A 23,660-nucleotide genomic window follows, 5' to 3' on the forward strand; every position below is an offset into this window, starting at 1 on the left:
CCTTGTTGTGATCAGTTTCATGCAGGAACTATTTTGTTGAATTATTTTGTACACTAGCATTGTTTGGCACATCGGACTGAATGTTTATGCACAAGAGACATTAAAAATGAGAGTAAATGTTCAAAAAAATCTACTAAAACAATAAACTTAATGTTGTGTATGAGAGAGGAAGATTGAGACAACACTGCAAACTAGTTGTTGGATGGATTTTTTCGTCACTATGTGGGATTTACAAGTTCCCTGAGGTGAACACATTGTAGAAGTACATTTTACAGGCAGGGAAGTGATTGAGTTTGTATTCTTATTTAAAATGTTTTCTTTTTTTCAATTTTGGTGAAAAACTTGACACATTTTTAACTTTGAAAAGGCACTGACATACCATTATTCTCATACAAAAATATTGACTAAAATCCTCAAGGCAACTTACAACTTTAGTATGACACATTTTCTTCCTCTCCAACAGAAAACATGTCAGTGAGATGAGGCAGAACCCAACTTTGGTAACTCACTAAATGTGTTTGTGTTTGGCCGAGGCCAAGTGGGCCCTGAGTGGTGTTCAGGGTGGAATCTGTGTCTGTGATAGGAGGCGTTACGAGGCTTTTAAGTCTGATAAAAATAGTGCACAGAGCTACAAACAGAATAGACACCAACATCAAGCTAAGAGACAGCTGTTTATTCTTAGCATTGTTTGAATATGACAAATTGGTATAACTCAAAGCTGTACTTCGTACAATTTATAAGTACTTGTACTTTACTTGAGTATTTCTATTTTCCCCACTTGTATTGCACAACTTCATTGCACTGTACTTTTTTCCCCAATTATTTTGTAACTCTAGTAAGATTTTTGCATGCAAACCATATAAAAATACACAAGTGCAGCTAAAATAGTTAGTCGATTGATAAGAAAATGAATAGGCAACTATTTTAATAATCATTAAAGTAATTTTTTCATTTCAAAATATATACATAAAATTCATGGTTCCAGCTCCCCAGACATGAGAACCTACTGCTTTTCCTTTTAAATATTTTAATTATTTTTGATTTATTAAATTAATTTAAATGTTTATGCATTGAGTACATTTACTCTTAGTACTTATTTTTTCCCTGATTGTACTCACATACTTTTTTTATTTTACATTTTCAATGCAGGACTTTTACTAGTAACAGAGTAATTTTACAGTCTGGTATTGGTGCTTTTACTTTAGTAAAGGATCTGAGGACTTTGTCCACCACTTATTAAATCAGGTAAACATCAATCAAGGCAGCATCCAACTACCCAGCATTCCCCCCTCTCCACCTTCACCGAATCTACTTATGAAGGAATTAGTTAAAGCTGCCACACTGAAGCTCGAACAAATGGATGAACCATTATACAGTCAAAATGCATACATCAGAACTCAGATGTCTACCTGCTCTTACATTCTGAAACTCTTTCTTTTTATGCTTCATGCTGCTGCTGTTTTATCTCCATTATATCTATTTTCATGTGTGCTTATGATGCCCTTACTGTAAAGCACTTTATGCTGCACTTCTTGTGTGAAAGGTGCTGTATAAATAAAGTTTATTATCAATGCATCAATAATTATCCGGTCATATAATATACATGAACCTGAATTTGCATAATGGGTACCTCTACTACCTTTACTGTATTTTCATGGCCATACTTTTGTACATTTAATGAATAAGATTTTGAATGCAGGACTTTTACCTGTAACAGTGTTTCTACACTGTAGCCTATTGTTACTTTTATTTAGTTAAAATATCTGAGTACTACTTCCACCAGCTGATGTTCTTAAAGTAGTTTGTGTTTAATTAAGGCAGAGGGACCCAGGTGTTCCAGCAAAAATTAATACAGCAATTATAACATGTAAAGCTCTGCCCCTCAGAGGAAAGTTGACTCCTTCTCCCTCCTCATCACACGAAGTATCGCGAGATTTGAGCCTAACGACAATAGTATCACGAGCTAACGGGTTAGCTAGCCACTGTAAGATCTCGATGCAGCCAAAAACATACAGTTAGCCCAGTTGACAGACACATAAAAGCATCCCCGGATATATTTAATGGGGGCTGACACAGTAGTCTGAGGACCTAGCCTCTTCTAAAAGCGCAGTTCGTCTGTTTTTGTTGGCCCAGTTGGTTAGCTTTGACGCTGCTAACAAGCTAGGTTGCTAACATCCGTCTGCGCTCGTACAGCAAAACCAGGAAGGAGGGACCAGACGAGCCGCTTGGCCTCAAAGGTTACTCTTCTTCCTCAAACATTTATCCACAAAAAGACCCGCGTCCAGGCTGGTGAAAACGGGGGGAAGGTAAATCTACTATATTTTGTAGTAAAGCTGATGAATAAAGTTTGCAACCGCTTTTCTAACGGCAATCATATCGTTAACGTCGGTGATTTTAGTATCGATAGCTAGTTTTATTGGACTTATATTGACTACAGGGTTGTGCAACGTTGAGCAACGCTAACTTAATATTTTCCACAGTGTTTTGTCTGTAGTTTGTCACATCAGTGTATTTGCTGTTGACATGGTGACACATTTCTCTGCAGTGCACATGTAATCGTATATTGTGTCTTTGCACATAGCCTTACATGGTGATTATTAAGGCAAATAAAGGCTAAATATACAACCAAAATGACCGAAATAACCATTAAACCTAGTGGCTTGTATCGGTGACACATATGCCAACCGGTGGAAGAAGTAATCCTGTCTTTTCTGTAAGTACAAGTAACAGCACCACGGTGGATAAAGTCCTACATTCAATATATCACTGAAGTAATAGTACAAAAGTGTTAGCATCAAAATATACTTAAAGTACCAGAAGTAAAGGTACTCATTATTAAGTGGAGTAAAAAGTACAGTATTGCCTTTTAAAATGTACTGGAGTAGAAGTACCCGTCAGTAAAAGTACTTAAGTAAATGGAGTTAGTTAACATTCCACCACCAGTAATACATCAGCATTAGTCATACTAAACAGCTATGTGATAATACTGTGTTTTATAAGTAATCGACAGTGATCAGTATTACAGTACTACACTGAATGCACTTTAAAAGAGCTTGTCAGCAACTTTGGGGAATTGCACTATTATCACAACACTCATATTAGTATGTATTTGCCTGTGGCCGGAACAACGCTAACCCAGGTTTTGACTGCTGCCTTTCTGGTTTGCAAGTTTCAGATATTTCCCTCCATGGTTATAATGTGCATGCTCTCATTTTAACCTCAGCTCACACAACAAGCAGAGCTGCCTTTCAGGGCTCACCAGAACCAGTTCTGCATCATTAACTACATCTGAGCACACATTATGCAACACATAATATTACTTAGGGCTACATAAACAAACAGAACTAGTTCATATTAAAACTCCCTGCATGTGGAACATTTATTGTATAAGATGTTTGCAGGACGTAAATCTTAGTTAAGATCTTTGTGGTCAGTGATATAAAAAATGGGAAACCATTCATGCTCACTTTCACTTCCGTTTTTATGTTTAACTGAAGGGGAGAGCAGGGGTTTGTAGCATGCAGTAAAAGTCAACTTGCTGATGCACCTCCTTGTAATTATTATTCAGAGCATTTATGGAGTCTGCAGGGAAGAACAGAATCAGAGATGATGCTATGAATACAAACTCTAAAAAAGACATAATTGTTACCCACAATGCTTAATATGAGGTCTCTGTGTGTATTTAGGCTACTATCTTACCTTGCACTGCTTTGCATAATAATAAACTCACTCAGTGAAAACTGCTTATTAAGAATTTGTTTAGATTTGAAATAATAAACATGTCCTTTGTTGATGAGTTTTTCCTCGTAAAACATGGGACTCAAGTGGCTGAGATACCTAACACACAGGACGACCTAGGCATGCAAAGAGGCACCTTAATTGTGTGTAATAGAAGTTTGAGGTTCAGCAGAAGAGCAATGAGGTCTTTCAGTGGTGAATAAAACACTCAAGGGCACTGCAGGAAGGGAAACCCAGTATTAGCATGTAGCAACCATTGCTTGGCACATAGCAACTGTTGTCCCCTCAGACATGAAAGAAAAGAGGCATTTGTCAACATTCAGTGAAAAACCAATTATATTTATTTCACTGAGTTCAAGAGAATCTTCAATGAAAAGCAAACTCCTCAGACTTTGATGTAACTGTAACAGAATAGCAGATTGACGTCATTAGTACAGGCGCCACTGCCTTTTCAGCATTAAGAAGTCCCTGTAGTAGTAAAAGCTTTCCTTTTGCCCCACTGCACTAACGCAGCACTACCTGCTCCAGGGCTGCTGCTTTGTTAGAGACTCTGATCTCCATTTTGTAGAAGAGAGATGCGTGAAGAGAAAAAATATTTTTGAGCATTTTTAGGTGGCAAGTTAGACAAATGTTTCTAAATTTTAGTTTGCAATTTTAATATTTGCGTTGCAAATAAATAAAGAACTTTTTTTTTTGTTCTGAGATGCCACAATGTTACACATGCTTTTTTCATTTTTGGTTAGTGTTGATTCAGTAGTTAACTCCAGGGTCGAGGTTGCTTAATCAAAACACTGTTTGTTCAGTGACATTTTATCTAGCCTTAATGTTTTGAGTGATGACAAGCAGCAATGAAACAGTAGAAAAGTTGTTCATATCCAGTCAGTGTTTGGATACATTTGGGTGGTTACAAAACATAAACAAATTGTATTCAAATAACGTGCTGTGCCTGCGAACTGTGAGTACCAACACATCAGTTGGTTGAACAGAGATGATGTGTTGAATAAAAACATGCAGCTAATTACTGTTTTTGTAGTTGGAAGAATTCATCTCAAGATAAAGTTATATGGGGCAGTACTCCCATACAGGGGCTGAGGCATTTTTCTTTTTTACTAGTCTTGTAACGTTATCCCCACCCTTTGTAGTCGCCGTCTTTCTCAGCTTAGCTGACAGTTCCACCAGTAGAGACTGGCTCCTGGTGGTGCATGCTGTGCACTACATTACCTCAATACAGCATTGTATTAGTTTAATATATTAAAAAAAAGCGTTATTGACGGTATTGAAAATAACATCTTCGGGATTTCTAAATACCCCAGTATACCGTAAGACCTTGATTCTGCCCAAGCCTAAACAGCATCTTAAATATTTTTATCTGCAAAGGAAAGAACTTTATATTTTTGGGGGCATTTCGTGCCTTTGTTCGATAACAGTAGTACAGAGATGACAGGAAATGAGGGAGAGATGCAACAAAGGTCTCCGGCCAGATTTCAACCAGAGATGTTGGGGGGTCATGGTCAGCATCATAACACCCAACAAATGACTGTGTATACCAAAATTTTACGATGTAACAGGTATGGCAATCTTCTAATGATTGCCTAGCTTCGATTCAGTTACCTGTAGTGCTGACTGTTTAGCTTTAACCAGACTCGTATGATAAGTTTTGTTTAAAAGCTGAGCAGCAAAGGCTGATGTACTAGTATGGATGCGTGTGTGTCCTGACAATCACTGACTCTAGTTTGGTGGAACTAAACCCTTAATAACTAACTAAACTCTTGTCCTAAGGACAGAGGGATGTCGTATGCTGTAAAGCCCTGTGAGGCAAATTGTGATTTGTGATATTGGGCTTTATAAATAAAATTGATTGATTGATTAATTCACAGGGTTAGATATGAAAATATGATGGCTCTATACGGTCCTTTTTTTTTGTCCAGTCGCCTAACCCTAGTAGTCTGCACCTATTTGTTGGAAGCTGCAGTATTGAGGTAGATTTGTGTTTGATGTTGAGCCAGCTTTCACTCCTACTCAGGAGCGGCCTTCAACATCTTGCTGCACAGAAGCTCAACCTGTCTGACATTGCTGCCGGCTCATGTGCTCGTGTTTACACACTGCTCCAGCTGTTTGCTACAGTCTTAGAGCTAACCTGTAGGCCCCTGTGTGTTCTCACTGCATTGGTTTTGACAGTTTAAGGCCATGTTGGGCTTTAGGGACTGTTAAGGCAGGTTTTAAAGCAGCAAGGTGCAGGGGTCTTGATGACAGGGCACGAGGTGTACGCTGGTGTGTATGCTGTTAAACCTGTCAGCAGGTCTAGATGTAATGTAGCAATATAAACCTGATGAATATGGAGGAATTATTTGAATTAAATTAGTTTTCTTTGTGAAGAGCATAACTGCTCAACGTACCCTTTAGTATCTGTTAAATTCCCTGTGCTTACGGTGAGCAAAACAAACAAAATTAACTTTTTTTTCTCGTTGTGTTTTAAGGAAAAGAGTTTTTATTCTGGCCCAAGAGCAAAGATGTCAAAGGCTCCGGACTCTCCAGCTCGGTCCCGCTCCAGATCCAGGTCCAGATCCAGATCTTACTCCAGATCTCACTCTAGAAGCCGCTCCCGTTCAAGATCCAGAAAACGTCGCTATAGGTAAATCCATTTTGCTGTTTCTGACATGAACTTACGTCTTTACCTTGTTCTGATGTGTATGTGGTGAGTGTGTTCAGCAGGTTTTGACTCCTATAACAAGTAGTTTAGCTCAGTGATTATAGAGCAGCCACTCATATAGTTTTTTAAAATATGATCACTGTTAGTATTCATATTCTTTCATCTGCTGCATTGGTAACTTTGATTTAATGTGCTAAAACATCTTGGTCTTTCTGTAGATTTAATTGTAGACAGGTTGTGGTTTGCTATGTGATATCAGTCAGTGCTGTCAAACAAATAACAAACATCAGCTGAGTACACTGGTGTGATAATACCTGTTTGGCTGTGTTTGTAGGACAGGACAAAGCAGCAAGGAAATGACCAGGTCATGTTTCAGTAGTGTGTTTGCTCACCATTTGCTTCATCATGACAGCCATTTTACATGTGACTCAACATTACTGTGAAGGCTCATGCAGTTCACCATAGTATATTAACTCACCTTTTGTTACGTTGAATTTGTGAAGAAAACTTTGTTTTTAATGCCAGGGAATGGAGAATCTAAAAAAGGTGAACATTGTTCATGAATTGGGGTCATGGGGTTTCACTGTTAACAACAGCAAAACTATATCAAATAATAATAATAGTAATAATGTAATCTTTATTTATAAATAGCTTTTCAAAACAGTTATAAAGTGCTATACATATAAATACTTAAATCAAACAAGACATGAAAATAACTTTTAAAAGAACTGATAAAAGCACTGTTTAAAAACAGAGGAAATAGAAGACAGTTTAAATGAACTTAAAACTCAAGTAAAATCAGGACAGGCTTTCTGTTAAAAGTATGATTTAAGAAGGAATTTAAAAGAGATCACTGACTCGGCTGACCTGACTGTCCCAGAGCCTCGGGGCCCTGAAAGCAAACACTCTGTCCCCTTTAGTTTTCAGCTGGGCCTCTGGAACAGACAAAAGACCTCTGCCCGAGGACCTCAAAGTACATCCTGGTGTGTACGGTACTAAGAGGTCAGAGATATAGCTGGGAGAGAGACCATGAAGAGCCTTAAAAATAATCAGTAAAATCTTCAAATCTATTCTGAAACATACTTGGAGCCAGTGTAAAGTGGCTAATACTGGAGTGATGTGATCACGTCTCTTGGTTCTGGTTAAAAGCCTTGCAGCTGAATTCTGTACAGTCTGAAGCAGATTAGTAGATTTTTGATTCAGGCAAGAAAAGAGACTGTAGCAGTATTTTTTGAAATATTTCCAAGATGATAAAAACATGATTGCACAAGCTTTGTGATATGCTGCTCGAAACTTAAATTACTGTCAAACCAGACTCCCAAGTTTTCTTGCAACAGGTTTGATATGATCCAATAGAGGACCAGCCAAAGGCAGAATTTTATGTGTGACGTGCTGCAGCCCAGTAGCCCCTTTTCCACCAGCATTTCCAGGAATTTCTTTACCTGGGTAAAAGAATTCCTGGTAATCTGTGTGGTTTTGCGTTTCCACCGCACCTCAAAGTTCCGGAGAATGTATTCAAATCAGGCTGATGACGTAGATGATTCGGCGTGTGCCTTGTATTTGGCTCTGCCAGCTTGGCTGGTGACATGCTGGTAGAGAGAGTTGGGGCTGTTTGTCTCAGCCAGCAGCTAAGTTTAGAACTATTTTAAGATAATTGTCAAACTAAGTTAGTCTATACAGACAGCTGTCATTAGAGCTCAGTAGTAACAATTCGCTATCAGCTGAACTAGCGTGCTGTCCTTGTGTAAGACATAACGTTAGTGTTGGTGGATAAGAGACTGTGGATGGAGCATATTGAATATCGCTGTCTACATGTTTACATGTTCATGCTTGCTGAACACATGTATTGATAAAGTATGGGCTTCTGACCCGCTAAGGTTTAATGTCACTTACAGTAACGAGTGCAGCTGTTCACCGGTTACTGTGTCGTGTAGGTGTGTATGTGTGTGTGGAGGAGTTCTGTGCAGAGGAGAGCCGATACCGTCAGAGGTTATCACTACTATGGTCTTTGATAATTTAGGCCCAGGGCTAATTTAGTACCGGGTTTTGGTACCCGTCCTAAATCAAAACACAAACAAAGTGAAGCTTGTAGAAATGAAATTGAAGTTTGCAGCGGCTGCCTGTGCCAGGAAGTGCAGAACGCTGCAAGTGTGTGTTCCACCAATCAGTGTTCTTCAGCACACAGCCCCGCCCTCAAGAATTCCGGGTAATCTGAAATCTGAATCTTTATTTGCTAAAACATGGCAGTGACAATGTATGGACGTGTTTTTAAATCATAACATTTAAAAAAAAAAAAAGCCTGTTTTTCAAAAGTACTAAGCGTGCGGCTGGTTAAATGCCCACAAAATTTAAATACACAAACATTTTTGTAACTTTTCTTTATGAAAATTCAATTGTATATTCATAATAACACAGGCTATTATCAAACTTTTACATTTTCGTCAAGACTGCACCAGGTTACAGACCTTCTCTCACTCAAACTCAAAACAAAAAGTGCTCCAGGTTATTGGACAGCTGTTTTTCTGTACAAATAAAATCCAGCTAAAAATGAATTGCAGTATATCCCACTTTATCTAACATGTATTAATTTCCAAAAGAAAACAGTTGCAACAAATCTTTATATGCTTAAACAAACTATTTACATACAGGACAGAATCGGCACAGTATCAGCCATATCTGAGACCGAGTAAGCTGAAAACCAGCTGATTCTGATCCTCTCTGATTTTATTGACGTTGGCTCTGGGGAAGTTCCATTATTGTTCTTTGACTGAGCCTGACTTGTCTAGGTTTGAATTTGCATTATGTTTTCCGTGTGGGAGCCTCAAGCTATTTGCATCAGCTCACCTTATTTCCTGTTAAGAATCTCCACTCATCTATATTTATGACATGTTTTACAGTTTGTTGTCAACCAACATAGTGTTTTAGTTACTAAATGTTTTCTTATTTAAGTAAGGGAGTGTTTCCCACGCTGGCTGCCTTGTTGTTGTCAGTGCATGTTTGAAGCTTGATGATTTAAAGCACTTTCACAGTGAGTTGTTGGAGTGGGTGTTTTTACTTGGAGAGCATTGCTACACAGCACGTCAATGATTGTCAAATGGAAATAGAGGGAGTAGAGAGCAAGTGCTCGTGGCCGTGCTGTATCCCCCTCCCCCTTCGCTGCCTCCTCCCTCTGTGGATTAGAGCAGGTTGTGTCCTCGGTGTACCCTTTGACCAACACATAAATTAAAGCCACACAGACGGTCCTGGTTGTGGTAATATACTTCTCTTTTGTCCAGGACTCAGCTTCAATGACAAGGTACAAGGGGTGAGTGTGTAGTTGATATGTGCCTGTAAACTAGATGGTTTTGTCTGTGGCTTTGCAGACCATCAGGACAGGTGCAGTGTTGCATTGGTCCCAGTGACATTTCTTATATCCCTGAATTTACACATGCTACCTACATGTTTTTAGAATATGAAGATTGTGTTTGGATGGCTTTTATTTGTAGTCTTTCATAAGTGAAGCTGCAGTTTTGTAGGTGGCAGATAAAATGCCATGATGATTGGTTGGCCGTCTGTTGTGTGTTTTATCCACTTCATTAAACCCTGTTGTACTGTCACTTCAGAGTATGCGTCAGTCTAGCAGCTTGCTGACAGCTGTTTTTAGAAATGATTCATGGTGCAGTATTTATACATATATATATCCTTTTGTGTGACACCCTGAATGAAATGTAAGTAGTGTTTACATTTATGAGTGAATGACAGAGACAACGCTGTGCTCAGTGGAGTTAGTTCCAAGTCATCTCTGAGCTTACAGCGCCCCTTGTTGACGTTGTGGCAGTTGTAGATCTCTATCTCTCTTGTAAAGGCCACACAAAATATAGTTTTGGGACCACTAGGAGCCAGTGTGCATATCTTAGAGGAATAGTTTGCCTGAAATGATTTAAATCCCAAAGTTTACCACAACTAAAGAAGCTGATGTTGCCGAGGTTGCGACATTTCAGTGGCAGCTTGAAGGTTCATTCTTGACCTTGGAGACATTTGAATTCTGATAAGGTGGTAAGTGTGTGTTCCAGAATAGTTGCTGCCATCAGATGGGGAAGTGAATGGCTTCCTTTATCTCTCTGTGGCTGTTCGCTGAGTCCTGGTTGATTACTTTTACCCCCTCACAGTCAATGTTGTAACAGGTTATGGTCTGGTCTTATGTCCAGGGGTCTTGCCATTTCACTGATGTAGCGTTTCCCACAAGAGAAGTAAGGTTCTGGTTACAGTCTTTTGCCTTAATGTGGAGACTGTGTGGCTCTTGACTTGCAAAGCTGAGTGTGTTTTGCCCTCAATTACATAATTTTTCTTCTTCTGTCTTTTCTCTTTCCTCTGTCATCCAGTTCTAGGTCTCGTTCCCGCTCTCGCTCTCACTCTCCGTCCTACAGAAACTATCCTACCAGGGACTATCAGAACAACAGAGGTGGTTTCAGAGGCTACAACCGAGGCTACCGGAGGCCATTCCACTACCGTGGCAGAAACCGAGGCTTTTACCCACGCAGCCATTACCAGAACAGGGGAGGAGGCGGCGGCTATGGCTATAAGTCCAATTGGCAGGGCGGTGGTGGTGGTGGTGGTGGTGGTGGTGGTGGTGGTGGTGGAGGAGGAGGCTGGCATGATCGCCATCACGACCAAGACCACCACTCACATAGCCCCAGGAGAGGGCGGTCACGCTCCCGCACGCCCAAAAAGCGCTCAGGCAGCAGGAGCCGCTCCCGCTACTCTGACCGCTCGTCTTCGCGAGGATCTCGACACTCTAGGCGCTCCAGCTACTCATCACGGTCCCGGTCCTCATCACCACGCCATCGCAGCAGCAAGAGCAAGCCTGGCTCCAAGGATGTTAAGAGCAAGTTAGAAAGTCAAACGGAGAAATCCGGTCAGGCAGCAGACGGCAGCGCCATCGAGAAGGCTTCTGGAGGTAAATGGATTGACTATGATGCCAGCCCTAAACGGAGCAGCCCAGAGACTAAGAAAGAGGACGGTACCACTGGTAATGAGGGCAAAGGTCCCGCGAGTGGCGGCCCCATGTGGAAAACCATCGGCACTGCATCCCCTCCAGCAAAGAGCCCCACAAAGTCCGGACAGACGGCCTCCTTCAGTGGTTTTGGGTTCTTCTCAAAGGAAGACATGAAATCTGGAGATAAGACTGTGATCTCTGCTGCCTTCAAAAAGTATGTAAATTACATCTCTAATTAATTAAATTTAATTACATTTTCTTTTAATTCCCCTAACAAATTATAAACATTATTTTTCTTTCAAACATGTTTAGCCTTTTTCAAAGATCCTGGAGGAGTACAGGTTAAAAGGAAAACATAAGACTGCAGATTTTAAGTGCATTGAAAATGTATCCGTCCTTTTCTGTGCACTGAGGGAGGTTGTATGAAATCCAGTTTACTTAGGATGGTGTCGGTATAATTGATGAATTGGTGAGTATAATTACTGCAATGTGAGTCCTGCTCTGTACTGTTTGCTTTAGGGTTGAGCTTTTTTTAAATTAAGTTTTATTCTTTTATACAATTGATGAAGAGAGGAAATTAAAACCAGCAGCCACTCTGCGACTGCAGATATTCTCTGTGCAGCTTGTAGGTTTATCTGTTGTACAGGATCAGCAGCCAGCGGGGATTTCAAGGTCCCCTTTTTATTTTTAGGAATAATTTGACTGGGGAAGTAGATATGGCTCAACTTTTAGGTTGATGAGCCAGTATGTTAAAGGGATAGTTAGACATTTTAGCAAATTCGCCTATTGCTGTAATCCCTATGGTCATATGAGTAGGTACATTACCTTTAATTATCAGTGCCTGCTGTTCTGAGATCGGTGGGGCAGAGCTGCCTGCTACTCAGCGCACAAAATGGAGGTGAACGGTATGGCCCCCTCTCTACCTCAAAACGAATCAAATACACCATCAAATGACTCCAAATCGTTCTTGTGGACAACTTGTAGCTTACACATTCCCCACGCTATGAAATAGTAATGTAATATTACAAGACAGAGTTGTTTTGAAGCCAAATGCACAGTTGGAACTACATTCCAGAGATACAGTACTTGCTGGGCGGAGTGATTTCAAACAGCGTATGTTTAGTGCAGTTACTCCCGTCATCAAAACAAGTTTGTTGAGAAGAAGCCGACTGCTGATCATGGCAGACTATCCATAACATAACCACAACAACATTTGCATTTTAGCCTTATTTACCATGCTTGGGTTGTAGGCTAATGTTACTCAACATGGAGGTAACGCTACAGCAGAGAGATTGCTGAGCAAAATACATAACGATCACTTACCACGTCTGCTCGTTTTGTGATGCCGACAGATGGTATGGCAGTATCTTTCAAGAAAAGCGTTTGAACCATTCCTGAGCTTCTGCGCTCCATCCTTTCACTGTAGTCCTCCGGTAAAAAATGGTTGGAGCAAACAAACATTTTCTGGACCGTTTCCACAGGCGTGTTGGGGTCGATGTCCAGCACAAATAGCCATTGTTTCTGTTGGGGTCGATGTCCAGCACAAATAGCCATTGTTTCATCCTGTCTGTATTTTTGGTTGGTACTACGTGAAACTTCACTCTGCTTCATGTCTTCGGCTTGTTACCGTAACCTTTTACTCCATGATTTACAACAACATTCTGTAAACTTTTCTCAAACTTTCTGGTGCGTCCAGCTGACGATACCGCAAATGCAAGGCTGCAAGCAATAACTACGGCACTGTGTCAGGTACGCATTGTGTCACTCCACCCAGCGGTTTATTCAAGAAAGTAGTTCCGAGTATTTGCTTCATGTGCCGTAATGTTACTTAATTATACATTATTATTTCATAGCGTGGGGAATGCGCAAGCCATGTGTTTTCCACTAGAGCGTTTTGGAGTCATTTGACGGTGTATTTGATTAGTTTTGAGGGAGAGAGGGGGTTTTACCAATCACCTCCATTTTGTGCACTGAGCAGCGGGCAGCTCTGCCCCACTGATCTCAGAACAGCAGGCACTGACAATTAAAGGTAATGTACCTACTCATATGACTATAGGGATTACGGCAATAGGCAATTTTGCCAAAATGTCGAACTATCCCTTTAATACTGAGAATGATGTCCCAGATATTTTTCCGAAGCTCATCCAAGTCAACTGAGAGTAGTTTGAAATCTTGGAGTCTGATACTAGATTTATAAGGATGTTGATTTAAGCGTTAGAAATTCTACTATCATGCACAGGGCAATATTTATCCTTTATTAAACACATGAAAAAGTTTCGGCTCAGTGAAAAAATGTCCAACACAGTCGACTAAGGCTGTGTATTGTTACTCCATACATTAAAGGTTTCAACCTCAGTACCAAGTATTAGTACTGGCCGGGTCTTGTTTAAAAATTATGATACCAGTACCGATACCAGTTCCCTTAAAGTGGATAACATACTAATAGTGTGCGTCATTTGATTACTTCTTTCCTCTTCGTTCACCCATCATGTGAATGGAAGCTTTCAGTTGCATAGAATTCCACCAGACACCACAGGCATGTAGTATAGCCATAAGTTCAAAGGTTTTGGTGGCATTTCGGCAGGCTGAACTGCACGGAAACACCCCACACTCGATTTCACCACTCCACACACTGGATGTGTTGTAGCTGCTGTGATAGTGGGCCAATCACATGTCACATTAAATCAAAGAACGCTTGCGACGATTGACTGTGGGCAACATCATACAGTAGTCACTTTCCTTTAGATCTGGGTACAAAAAGGACTGTATGCAGGTATGGTTTAACTGGATAAGTTTATATACTGCTTGGTACAGGGTTATCTCAGTCAATACCTTTAAAGGTATCCAGTACTCATACCCAACCCTACCAAGTGGTATTGTAATTGCTGTACAGAAATTTCCCTCAGGATAAAACAGTTCTATCCTATCCTATCCTATCCTATCCTGTCCCGTCCCGTCCCTTTTTGATATTACTTTTAGGGTAGGGTAGGGTATTACCCTACTTTTTTGATATCAGTATCACTTTAAGGGTACTGGTATTGTAATTTTTTACACGATACCCAGCCCTACTGTCAACATGACATTGGTAACCCAGTCTTAAAGTCTCTTCTAATTGCATAATAACAGTAAAAATTGAGTGGCATTGTTAGTTTTTTATAGTTTTAGGGTTTTAAGATTCACAGGTGTAACAGAAAAATAACTCCAAACATGTACATTAGTACTTTGTCAGTTTGGAGCAAGGAGGGAGAGGAGATTAAACTAAGAGACAGCTCGAAAATAGAAGTTAGCAACATTGTAAATGCAGTTTTATCATCTGTTTGTAAGCTTGCCCATCCCTGGTGTGTATTACATATTACATTTTCAGCTTCTGAGAGTATCTTGTACTTGTTTTTAATTATTGCATTGTTCATCTCAGTGTTGTTAAGCAGCAGTGAACCTGCCATTGTAGGCACCAAAGCAGAGTCTGGTTCTTTGTTTCAGGTTCTTGGCTGAGAATAAAAGCAAAAAGCTGGCTGCTGAAAAGGAGAACGGTCGCGATAAAGAGCAGAGCACCGTAGACAGAGAACTAGAGAAAGGAAGCAAGTCTGGAGACCTTTTCACCATCTCATCCACTTCTTTCAGCGACTCCAAGGAAGACAAGACCATGCCTTTCTTTGACGCTGGAGAAGAGGAGTTCCTCAAGTCTCATGGGCTGAAAGAGAGGGACGCTGAGGAAGACGGGGAGGTAAAAACCACTCTCACAGCTCGGGACATTTTCGGGAAATGGGGGGATGATCCAGGCTATCCAGCGTCCTACCTGGCAGTGAAAGAGAAAAGCCGGAGAGAAGCTGAAGAGGTAGAGCCTGTAGACATAGAAGAAGAGTTGTACCGAAGCCGCAAGCACAGCTCCAAGAAAGAGGAGAAGTCCAAGAAGAAGGAGAAGAAAGAGAAGGAGAAGGCCAGGAGGAGTCCGTCCCCTCCCACAACTTCCAGAGAGAAGGAGCGACCGCTGTTCCCTGTAGCCTTCCCTCCTCGTGATGAGTCACCTGTACGACACCTGTCTGCGTCAAGGGACGATTTTGAACTCAAAATCGGTTCTTTAGATGAAATACCCAGGTACGTGTAGTAATATCTGATTATGACATGTACACTGCAGTATTACCGTACTGACCCAAATATAAAACAAATTACTTTTTATTGGGATGATCCACTCCAACATACTTAAATCTCTGTGGTCATAATTTCCAGTGAAAATAATTCTCTGTGAAAATATGCAGGCGTAACATTGTGTCCTAAAAGCAAGCTAGTGGCCAGTTGTTTTTAACTTTATGTGACTATTTTCCCCATCCTTGAGTAGCACCTGATTCTTTTACAACTAACAAGACAGAGCCCTAACCCAGTGCAGCACTGCCTATCTTTTCCCTGTTACTTTACATTTATTAACAGGCTCAACGACAAGAGTCGAGAGGTTTCAGTGTAGGTGACGTTTGCTGGGTTTGTACAAGTGAAACGTGAGACATTTCAATTACAATAATCCCATTTTTATGGAGCTTGATCACACAACCATCAGACAAAGTGGGCAGGCCAAAAAAAATTGGGGCTAATGAAAGGTTCAGTGTGTTGAACATTATTGGCAGAAATGGAATGTAATATTCGTATCTGTGTTGTCGTTAGTGTATAATCACCTGAAAATAGGAATTGTTCTGTTTTTGAATGAGCCTTATGACCTCTTCTGTTCTCTCAGCTCTTCCCTGTCTAAAGAGCGCCTCATGCCTCGAGAGCTGCGAAATCCCACAAAGAAAGATCAAGAGTTTCGCTCCATTTTCCAGCACATTCAGTCAGCGCAGCTCCGTCGCAGCCCCTCTGAGCTGTTTGCTCAGCACATAGTCTCTATCGTGCACTACATCAAAGGTATAGTATGACCTGTGCTGATTTTGTCCGGCTGCTACAGACTCAAGATGACAGGAGGGACATTTCATTACTTGATTATATGTTAGTTACCAGAGCTGGTGCTGCTGTATGTGGAATAATAGTTTGTTCTCCTTTATGTGCAGCTCAACACTTCCAATCCTCAGACATGACTTTAAGTGAGCGGTTTGCCATGTACCAAAGAAAAGCTGCAGAGGTAGAAATGATGAAGCCAAGGAAGAGCCCAGAAATCCACAGGTACCGACAACGTCTCATTATCTGACGTATCTGACCTGATTTATTCAAAAAATCTCTTTCACCCATTTCAAATCTTTGCCTACTGACATTAAGGCTTTTCCCTCCTCTCCCAGGAGAATCGATGTTTCCCCCAGTGCCTTTAAGAGGCAGTCTCACCTGTTTGAGGATATGGAGGAGACGAGCTACAAGGTGACCCGCCATTTTGAAATTTGACGTATTTGGAACAAGCAAGTTTGAGACGATCCAAAGCAGCAGTGTTCAGCTTTGTGCTTTTCTTTCAAAGGATGCATATTTCTAAATCAAAAGAGCCCAATTGTGTTTTGTAAGTGCCAAGCAAGCCCCCCAGCCTATGAGATATGGTTATTGATTGGGTATGTACGAACCCAAGCAAAGGCTAAAAGGAAGTGAATTAAGATCCTGAGTCCAAGCCTCTCAAGGGACGCTTATCAGTGCCTTTACCTTGTAAGTATTTTTCCTAAAAAGAAAAAAATCAAGCTACAAAAAACTGTGAAATTCAATTTATTTTGATAAGCTACATGCATGCTGCTGGTTTCCACAAATATTTTAAATTGTGAAAAGTCATTTTTAAAGAAAATTTTGTATTATTTTTTTTTGCTTTATTGCATTTGTACTCATAGTAATGTTGTGGTGTTTAAAGTATTCACATTTTGTCTTAACCACTAGAGGGAACACAATATATAATATATGTTGTGCATCTGTACATGTAATGTTTGTTTTCAAGCTTTCCATTTGTGTCTTAAGTTTACCAAATAATTTATGAATCTGTCCATCAGTATATTACAAACAGCTGATTTAGTGGCTGATAAACACATTGTTTCTGCAGGATCCAAGTAAAAAGTTCAAAGGCGACGTGATGGACCTTCGCCTGGATATTGAAAGACGTAAGAGGTTTGCTGGGAAGGAGTTCAAGCGTGAAGAAGTCAGGAGCCCAGGAGGCTCCCGAGGACCGAGCAGAGAGAGGTCCTCTGAGAAATCTGGGAAACACCACAAGAAATCCAAGTACGTTCAGTCTGTTGTCTCAGTTTTTACCCCTAGAGAGGTTGATACACTCCTGTTTTTCAAATCAGCAGCAGGGAACACACTGTTTGAAGGAGTGGTTACTGTTGTTACCATGGATATGTTGCCATGTTGATTTACAGCAGCAGAGCAAAATAAACAATCACCACCACCTTCTTCTTTTCCCCCACACATTTATAACATAATTTTAACACCCTGCTGCATATATTTCACCACACAGTTGGCTTTGTGCCCATCATGTTCTACAGTTCATGTGAAGACTCATAAATATAAAATAAATATTCACAGTAAAATATGTGAATTATATCTGTTTTAAAAACATAGATGATGTAATGTGCAAAATATTGACTCAAGTATGTGCAGTTGTTCACAGTATGAAGTATGTGAGAGCCTAAAGTCTCCCTCCACTCAAAAATTTGTTTTTCTTCTGTTTATGTCCCCTAAAATGTCTGACCCTAACTATTCCGACCTATATCTGTGCAAAGTTTGTTACTGGAGAAGTGTTTTCACATTCCTTTACTGAAGGTGGCGATGTCTGCATTTTCCTAAAATCTGAGATTCAAATGTACGCCGGGTAAGCTAGATTTCTAATACAAAAGCCAATCACTTTCTAATACGAGTTACCTACCAGTTAAGCCCAGGTCAGACCAAAGATTTGCGACGAGACGAGTTGAAACAGGCAATATTTCATTCTGCATTGTTCTAAAAACCTGCTGGTTCACACCAATGCAACTAGATGAGACGGTGTATCATCTCTATGCAACAACTCTCCGTACTTACGCTCTGATTTGCAGGTTTTCAGGCTGATTTTGTGGCTGAATATAATTTGTAGCTTCTTAAAATATGAATGAGGATAGTGATAGTGAGATACTGGCTACAGTTGCATTTGTAGTAGTGATGAAACAGCAAAAACATAAAACGAGCATCAGATGGACTGTAATAATACACCACAGTAGTATTAAGTTAGCAGCGCCAATTAATCAGTGTGTATGAGTGTGTGTGGCATAAGCACATACAGCGAGCACCAGTTCACATCCGCTGCAACTTTTTTTCTAAGACGGTTTCGTCTGGTTGTGAATCATTGGTCTAAACTGAGACTTAGCCTACACGCTAAGAAGCTAACAACCAACAAACAAATAAAAGATGCTAACTACACTAAATATTCTGATATGTGTGCTAGCCGCCAATTTTGGGGCACAACAGACTCCACATCTGAGTCTGGGTCTGACTGAGGCTCAGGCATGTTTGGCTCAGTCTCTCTGATGTTTCCTCTTAACGCTGACGCTAGCCATCTTGATGGTAAAGTAAAGGTAAAGTTCCACTGATTGTCAAACAATGTGTGTGAAATTTGTTCTCCGCATTTGACCCATCCCCTGAGGGAGCGGTGAGCAGCAGCGGTGCCGCACTCGGGAATCATGTGGTGATCTAACCCCCCAATTCCAACCCCTGATGCTGAGTGCCAAGCAGGGAGGCAATGGGTCCCATTTTTATAGTCTTTGGTATGACCCGGCGAACCCACGACCTCCCAGTCTCAGGGCGGACACTCTACCACTAGGCCACTGAGTACTGCTCTCGTCTCGTATAGCCAGATCTATAACTGTTTCAGGTCAATGCCAGAGCTGGAAGACCTTTTACCAAGTCAAACAAAATATTATTTATAGCACAGTATTTTTACATGCTTGATAACGTGTCTGGAGGGGATCTTTAATAAAAAAGCAGCAGCAGGAAATGTTGAATTAGCATGAGCAGTCACTTATCATAGAACGTACAGCTCCGTTATGAGTGATAGATAGTGAATCAGGAAACAGTGAGGCGTCTCTCAGTTAGATAAAAACAAGAGTGGAACAAAACCCCAAACCGCTAAACTTTACTGCAGCACAACTACAGCCTGCTTCCAAACATGGCCATATTACTGCAGGTCAGTGCAGTTAACCACCTGCTTGGTACACCATGGCATGGCTATAATATACAATACTGTGCATGGTTGGTTAGGCAGGTAGATTCTGCTTAAGGCGTAGGTGCTTTTCAAAAGGAAACTGCCTAGAATTTTATTTGACAGTTTAATTTTTTAAGCTAAATGTTGCATGAGGCAATTTTTCCTAAATTTCCTCTTATCTTTGGCTCGCTATGTTCAGGAGCAACCATGTTGTGACAGTGCACAGAAGCAGAGGTTGAGCCAGCTTAGATTATTGGTGGAAGGGCTTGTGCAAAAATGAAGTCTGTCAAGAGATGTGTATATTTGATGTGTTAGCACATCTTATTTCAAATAAAATTTAGGGCATTGTTTGTTTTTGTGAAGGAGGAATAAGTGCAAACATGACTCCTGTAACCATGGTTACAGCTATACACACCAGCCTGCACATGATGTCTTTAACTGTTCCGACACACTTTTATTTATAAAACCTACATTTTTTTGACACTCACGTCCAACTTTTATGTTTGTGCTACAGGAAGGGTAAGAAGAAGCGGGATCGATCTCCATCCTCCTCTTCCTCCTCATCCTCTCCATCCCCTTATCCTCCACCCTATAGAGGTAAAGAGTACATGGGAGGAGAGGGGATGGAGCACCACTCTGAGGAGAGCTACGGTCACCCACGTTATCCTCCACGGGACTACTCGGGGCCCGCAGACAGAGGGCCTCGAGAGTATGAGGGCCACAACCCAGAGAGAGGCCGCGGCCGTGGATTTGTAAGTTCCTGTCTGTGCTCTGTTTATCTCTTCTGCTGCATTTGTTTTTGTCACTGAGGTACTGACATCTCATCTTCTTGCAATTCTTTGTCCTAATGGCATCACAGTAGACTGCGCTTCTCTGCTCTGTTCCTTCCTCCTAATGCTAAGGAACATAATGTGGATGATGATGATGATGATGATGATGATGATGATAATGATGATGACACTCTATCATACATATTCCATGCACTACCTGATTTGTATTAAGGTAATGTAGCGTAAATCAGTGGAACTTCACCTCATCACTAAACAAATTTCCATCAGTATGGCTTTTTATTTGTGTGTGCTGTCCCTCTCATTGTCTCTGGGTCAATTTTTTTGAGTCTGACTTGGAACAAAACTATTAATTATTAAAGATAATTAAAAACTTTCTCCCATCTTATTGTAGAAAATGTGTTTGTGGCTTGACTGAGAGTTTAAATCCCACTTGTTGTTTTGATTTCAGTTCCCTAGGGTCAGAGGCAGAGGGTGGAACAGGGGAAATTATCCAGGCAACAACAGCAATGGAAACCCTGCCAATATGAATCCTGCAGTGCGCCCTCCAGAGGAGGAGTGGGACCCTGAATACACTCCCAAGAGCAGGAAGTATTACCTGGTGAGTCTGGAGCTAAGGATTAATTAAGTCACACCCATAAAGCCCTAAAAACAGGTATTTTCCCCTGGAGACATTTTGACACTGTAGGAATAACATCATAATAAAATTAATGACGGCTGCTTCAGTTTCAGGATTCTAGTATTGTGACTCATGACTATTAAAGGAGACTTGTATAGTGTTATTAGGAAAACTTCTACTCTATAAATGTCTGCCATGAAACAGGCCTTTCAACCATTTCGTCATAATTTTCTGCCAAAGTTGGACCGATGGATATTCTGAATTAGGCCTTACTCTGAATGTGGCGTTTGGCTGGCACTGCACCACTGTGGAAGTTTAAGAATCAGTCTCATGCCATCATTATAGGCCACATTAAGTCTTTGCCTGTAGCTTCTCTAGGCACGCCACAAGTGGGCAGTATACAGCAGGGTACAAACTGCTCTAAAAAGAGCTCTACTCACATTAACTGAACACATGTTGAATTTGCGAGCCAGTATATTAGCTTGCGCATACAACTTGCGACACTGTCTGTAGATATATTTGTCATCAGATTAATCATTGACACAATGGCCAAGATATTTAATCTCATTACACACTAATTTTCTGTTTACTTTACCTCTAACAATCATAATGTTGCTCTTATTGATGTTATATTTGATGTGAAAGTCTACACCATAGTCAGAGCAAGTCTAGAGATGATCTGTAGGGCAGTTTTATGTCACTTTATAGCTGACAGTGTGGAGGAGAGAGAGGGATATGGCGTCCCGAACACAGCTGGATCAGGGATGTTGAGGTTATGTTATATTCAGCTACTAAGGTGCCTTTTATGGACTTTTCTTTCACAGAGTTTTAACTTTGTAGAACCTGGTTCTTCTCATCTCTACCAAACCATTTGTCATTTCTGCTCCCAGTCGCATAAAATGTGTCCCAGGAAAACAGATTATTGTTCCTTTAAAGACCACCCGACGCCAACTTTTAGCCAGTATGTAAAGCATGCACTGTCAGTTGATTTGAAAGTATCTGATGATTGTTTTAAACAGAGTAAAGACTGTAGTCCTGATTGAAGAAGCAAAAAATGTAGCCCTGGACCGGCTTAAAACTTCTTCATGTTTATTAAAACATTGAAAGCATTTCTGTAGTGTTTAGATATAAAGAAGTTTGAAGTTGGACTTAAGACTAGAGCTTTAATGTTGCCCATGTCCCCTTCCAGCATGATGATCGTGATGGGGAGAAAACCTGGGTAGACAACCGTGGTAGAGGCCGCGGTTCCTTCCCTCCTCGCCGGGGACGCTTCGTCTACCGTAAAGGGGGCAGCAGCCCGAAGTGGACCCACGACATGTTCCAGGGAGGAGGGGAGGGGGAGATGGGCGACGACAACATAGAAGTAGACCGTAAAGACACCAAGAGCGCCGGAGACATCTCCGCCCAGAAGCAGTAGACACTATCATCATCATTATTGTTGACATGTTCATAAACGTCTGTGTCAGAGCGGTTACAGCGGCGATGAAAGGGTTCCTCTTTTTTCCCCTCAGCATCAACTCATTATTTAATGGTTAATGTTCCGTGAGTTTCTCACAGTTGAAGTGAAGAAAGGACTGACTTGAAGAGCAGCACTCTGTTACATTTGTATGTGAGGTTAGCTTCATTTCAGAGCGTGTTTTTTATGTAACGGTGAGTTTTTGTTCCGCAGCTGGTCGAATTAATTGTATCTTTTTAAGGGAGAAAATACTGAGGCAACAAAGATGAATATTCTCTGAAAACATGACAAAAGAAGAAATGCATTTGTGCCTTAGAAAATAAATATAAATGATAATACATGTGTAATCTGTTTCAAGGTAAAGCCGCGGTTATGAGAGGTACAGCTGTATCAGTAGGAAGGCATTAGATGATCACCACCATAATGTTTTTCTGTTTGTTTTTGGGACTGTGATAAATCTTTAATGTTACTGCATGAAACGTTTGAGTCATACCTCGCTCCTCGGGACCAATCAGTAGCGGGTTAATGATAGTCAAATTATGAAAAAATCTTCTGATGAACCCCTGAATGATTCTCACTTATATTATCCAAGCTTTTTCGTATAGTGCCACTTAACCTGTATTTCTCATTAGGAAGTGAGAGCATTTTTATGTGTGTGTATGCTGCAGTATATTCTCATAGATTGTGGATGTTTTCATTCAAGAAAAAAAAAATTAAATTGGCACCAAAAGATTTTGCTTTAGACATATAAACACATATCAGTTTAGGTAAGTGGCTACCTTATGTTTAGATTTTTAATTAAAAAAAAGGCTAATACATATATAGAGTTATAAAACCTAAATTATTGTAATCTTAACATCTGAGGGAAGGGAAAACATAAAAATAGATTACGGTTCTGATTTTTGTTTTAATACAACGGTTGCAGTAAATTCTCCAGCAAAAAAAAAAGTACCTGCACATGAAAACATGAAGAGAAAAAAAAAATTGTGACAAAACATTAATGAAAGTGCATATTTTTAAGAAGAGAACTGGCGAACTAGCAGAAATAGTTTGTGAATCTCACTGTGCTGCTTCGTCCCACCTTTGACTGTACATACTGCATGTACTAAAATGAGCTGTAGGAGTTTTGTTTTTGTTTAATCTGAAGCTGAAAACTTTTGTACTGTTCTCAAAAGCTTTGGAGTACTTTGTCTTTTAATTTTCAATAAATCTGTTCTTTGATTCAGGGCGAACTCTGGGAATGTCATTGTTGCGATCTACAAATTAAAGGCAGATATCTGGACAGGTAAAATTTGAAAATACACCCTCTTCCTGC

At 40.5% G+C, this 23,660-nt stretch overlaps 1 protein-coding gene across 5 annotated transcripts; it reads left to right on the forward strand.

Annotated features, from left to right (window-relative positions):
• Positions 1-1,949: 1,949 nt before the first annotated feature.
• On the forward strand, positions 1,950-23,293 carry thrap3b (thyroid hormone receptor associated protein 3b). 5 transcript variants are annotated; one of them, XR_007569144.1, is made up of 11 exons: positions 1,950-2,306; positions 6,216-6,370; positions 10,750-11,577; positions 14,844-15,458; positions 16,087-16,253; positions 16,397-16,508; positions 16,622-16,697; positions 17,353-17,528; positions 19,997-20,234; positions 20,342-20,484; positions 20,722-20,871. XR_007569144.1 is itself a non-coding variant. In XM_050033893.1 (11 exons), exons 2-11 carry the CDS (start codon positions 6,249-6,251, stop codon positions 22,304-22,306), a joined length of 2,712 nt encoding a protein of 903 aa, XP_049889850.1. In that variant the 5' UTR covers positions 1,950-2,306; positions 6,216-6,248; the 3' UTR covers positions 22,307-23,293. The 5 variants fall into 5 exon arrangements, 4 of the variants coding, with proteins under 4 accessions (XP_049889850.1, XP_049889853.1, XP_049889852.1 ...); XM_050033893.1 differs by lacking the exon at positions 20,342-20,484 and adding an exon at positions 22,079-23,293; XM_050033896.1 differs by lacking the exon at positions 20,342-20,484 and adding an exon at positions 22,079-23,293 and having other exon boundaries at positions 14,985-15,458.
• The last annotated feature ends 367 nt before the right edge of the window (positions 23,294-23,660 follow it).

Source organism: Epinephelus moara, chromosome 22 (assembly GCF_006386435.1).
Source record: "Epinephelus moara isolate mb chromosome 22, YSFRI_EMoa_1.0, whole genome shotgun sequence".
NCBI lineage: Eukaryota > Metazoa > Chordata > Actinopteri > Perciformes > Serranidae > Epinephelus > Epinephelus moara.

Bases quoted from the DNA above. Each gene is read 5' to 3' on its own strand.
- thrap3b (XM_050033893.1), top strand. From the start codon at position 6,249: ATGTCAAAGGCTCCGGACTCTCCAGCTCGGTCCCGCTCCAGATCCAGG. The intron at 17,529-19,996 runs GTACGTTCAGTC...TTTGTGCTACAG, and splicing joins AAACACCACAAGAAATCCAA to GAAGGGTAAGAAGAAGCGGG. The intron at 20,872-22,078 runs GTGAGTCTGGAG...GTCCCCTTCCAG, and splicing joins AGAGCAGGAAGTATTACCTG to CATGATGATCGTGATGGGGA.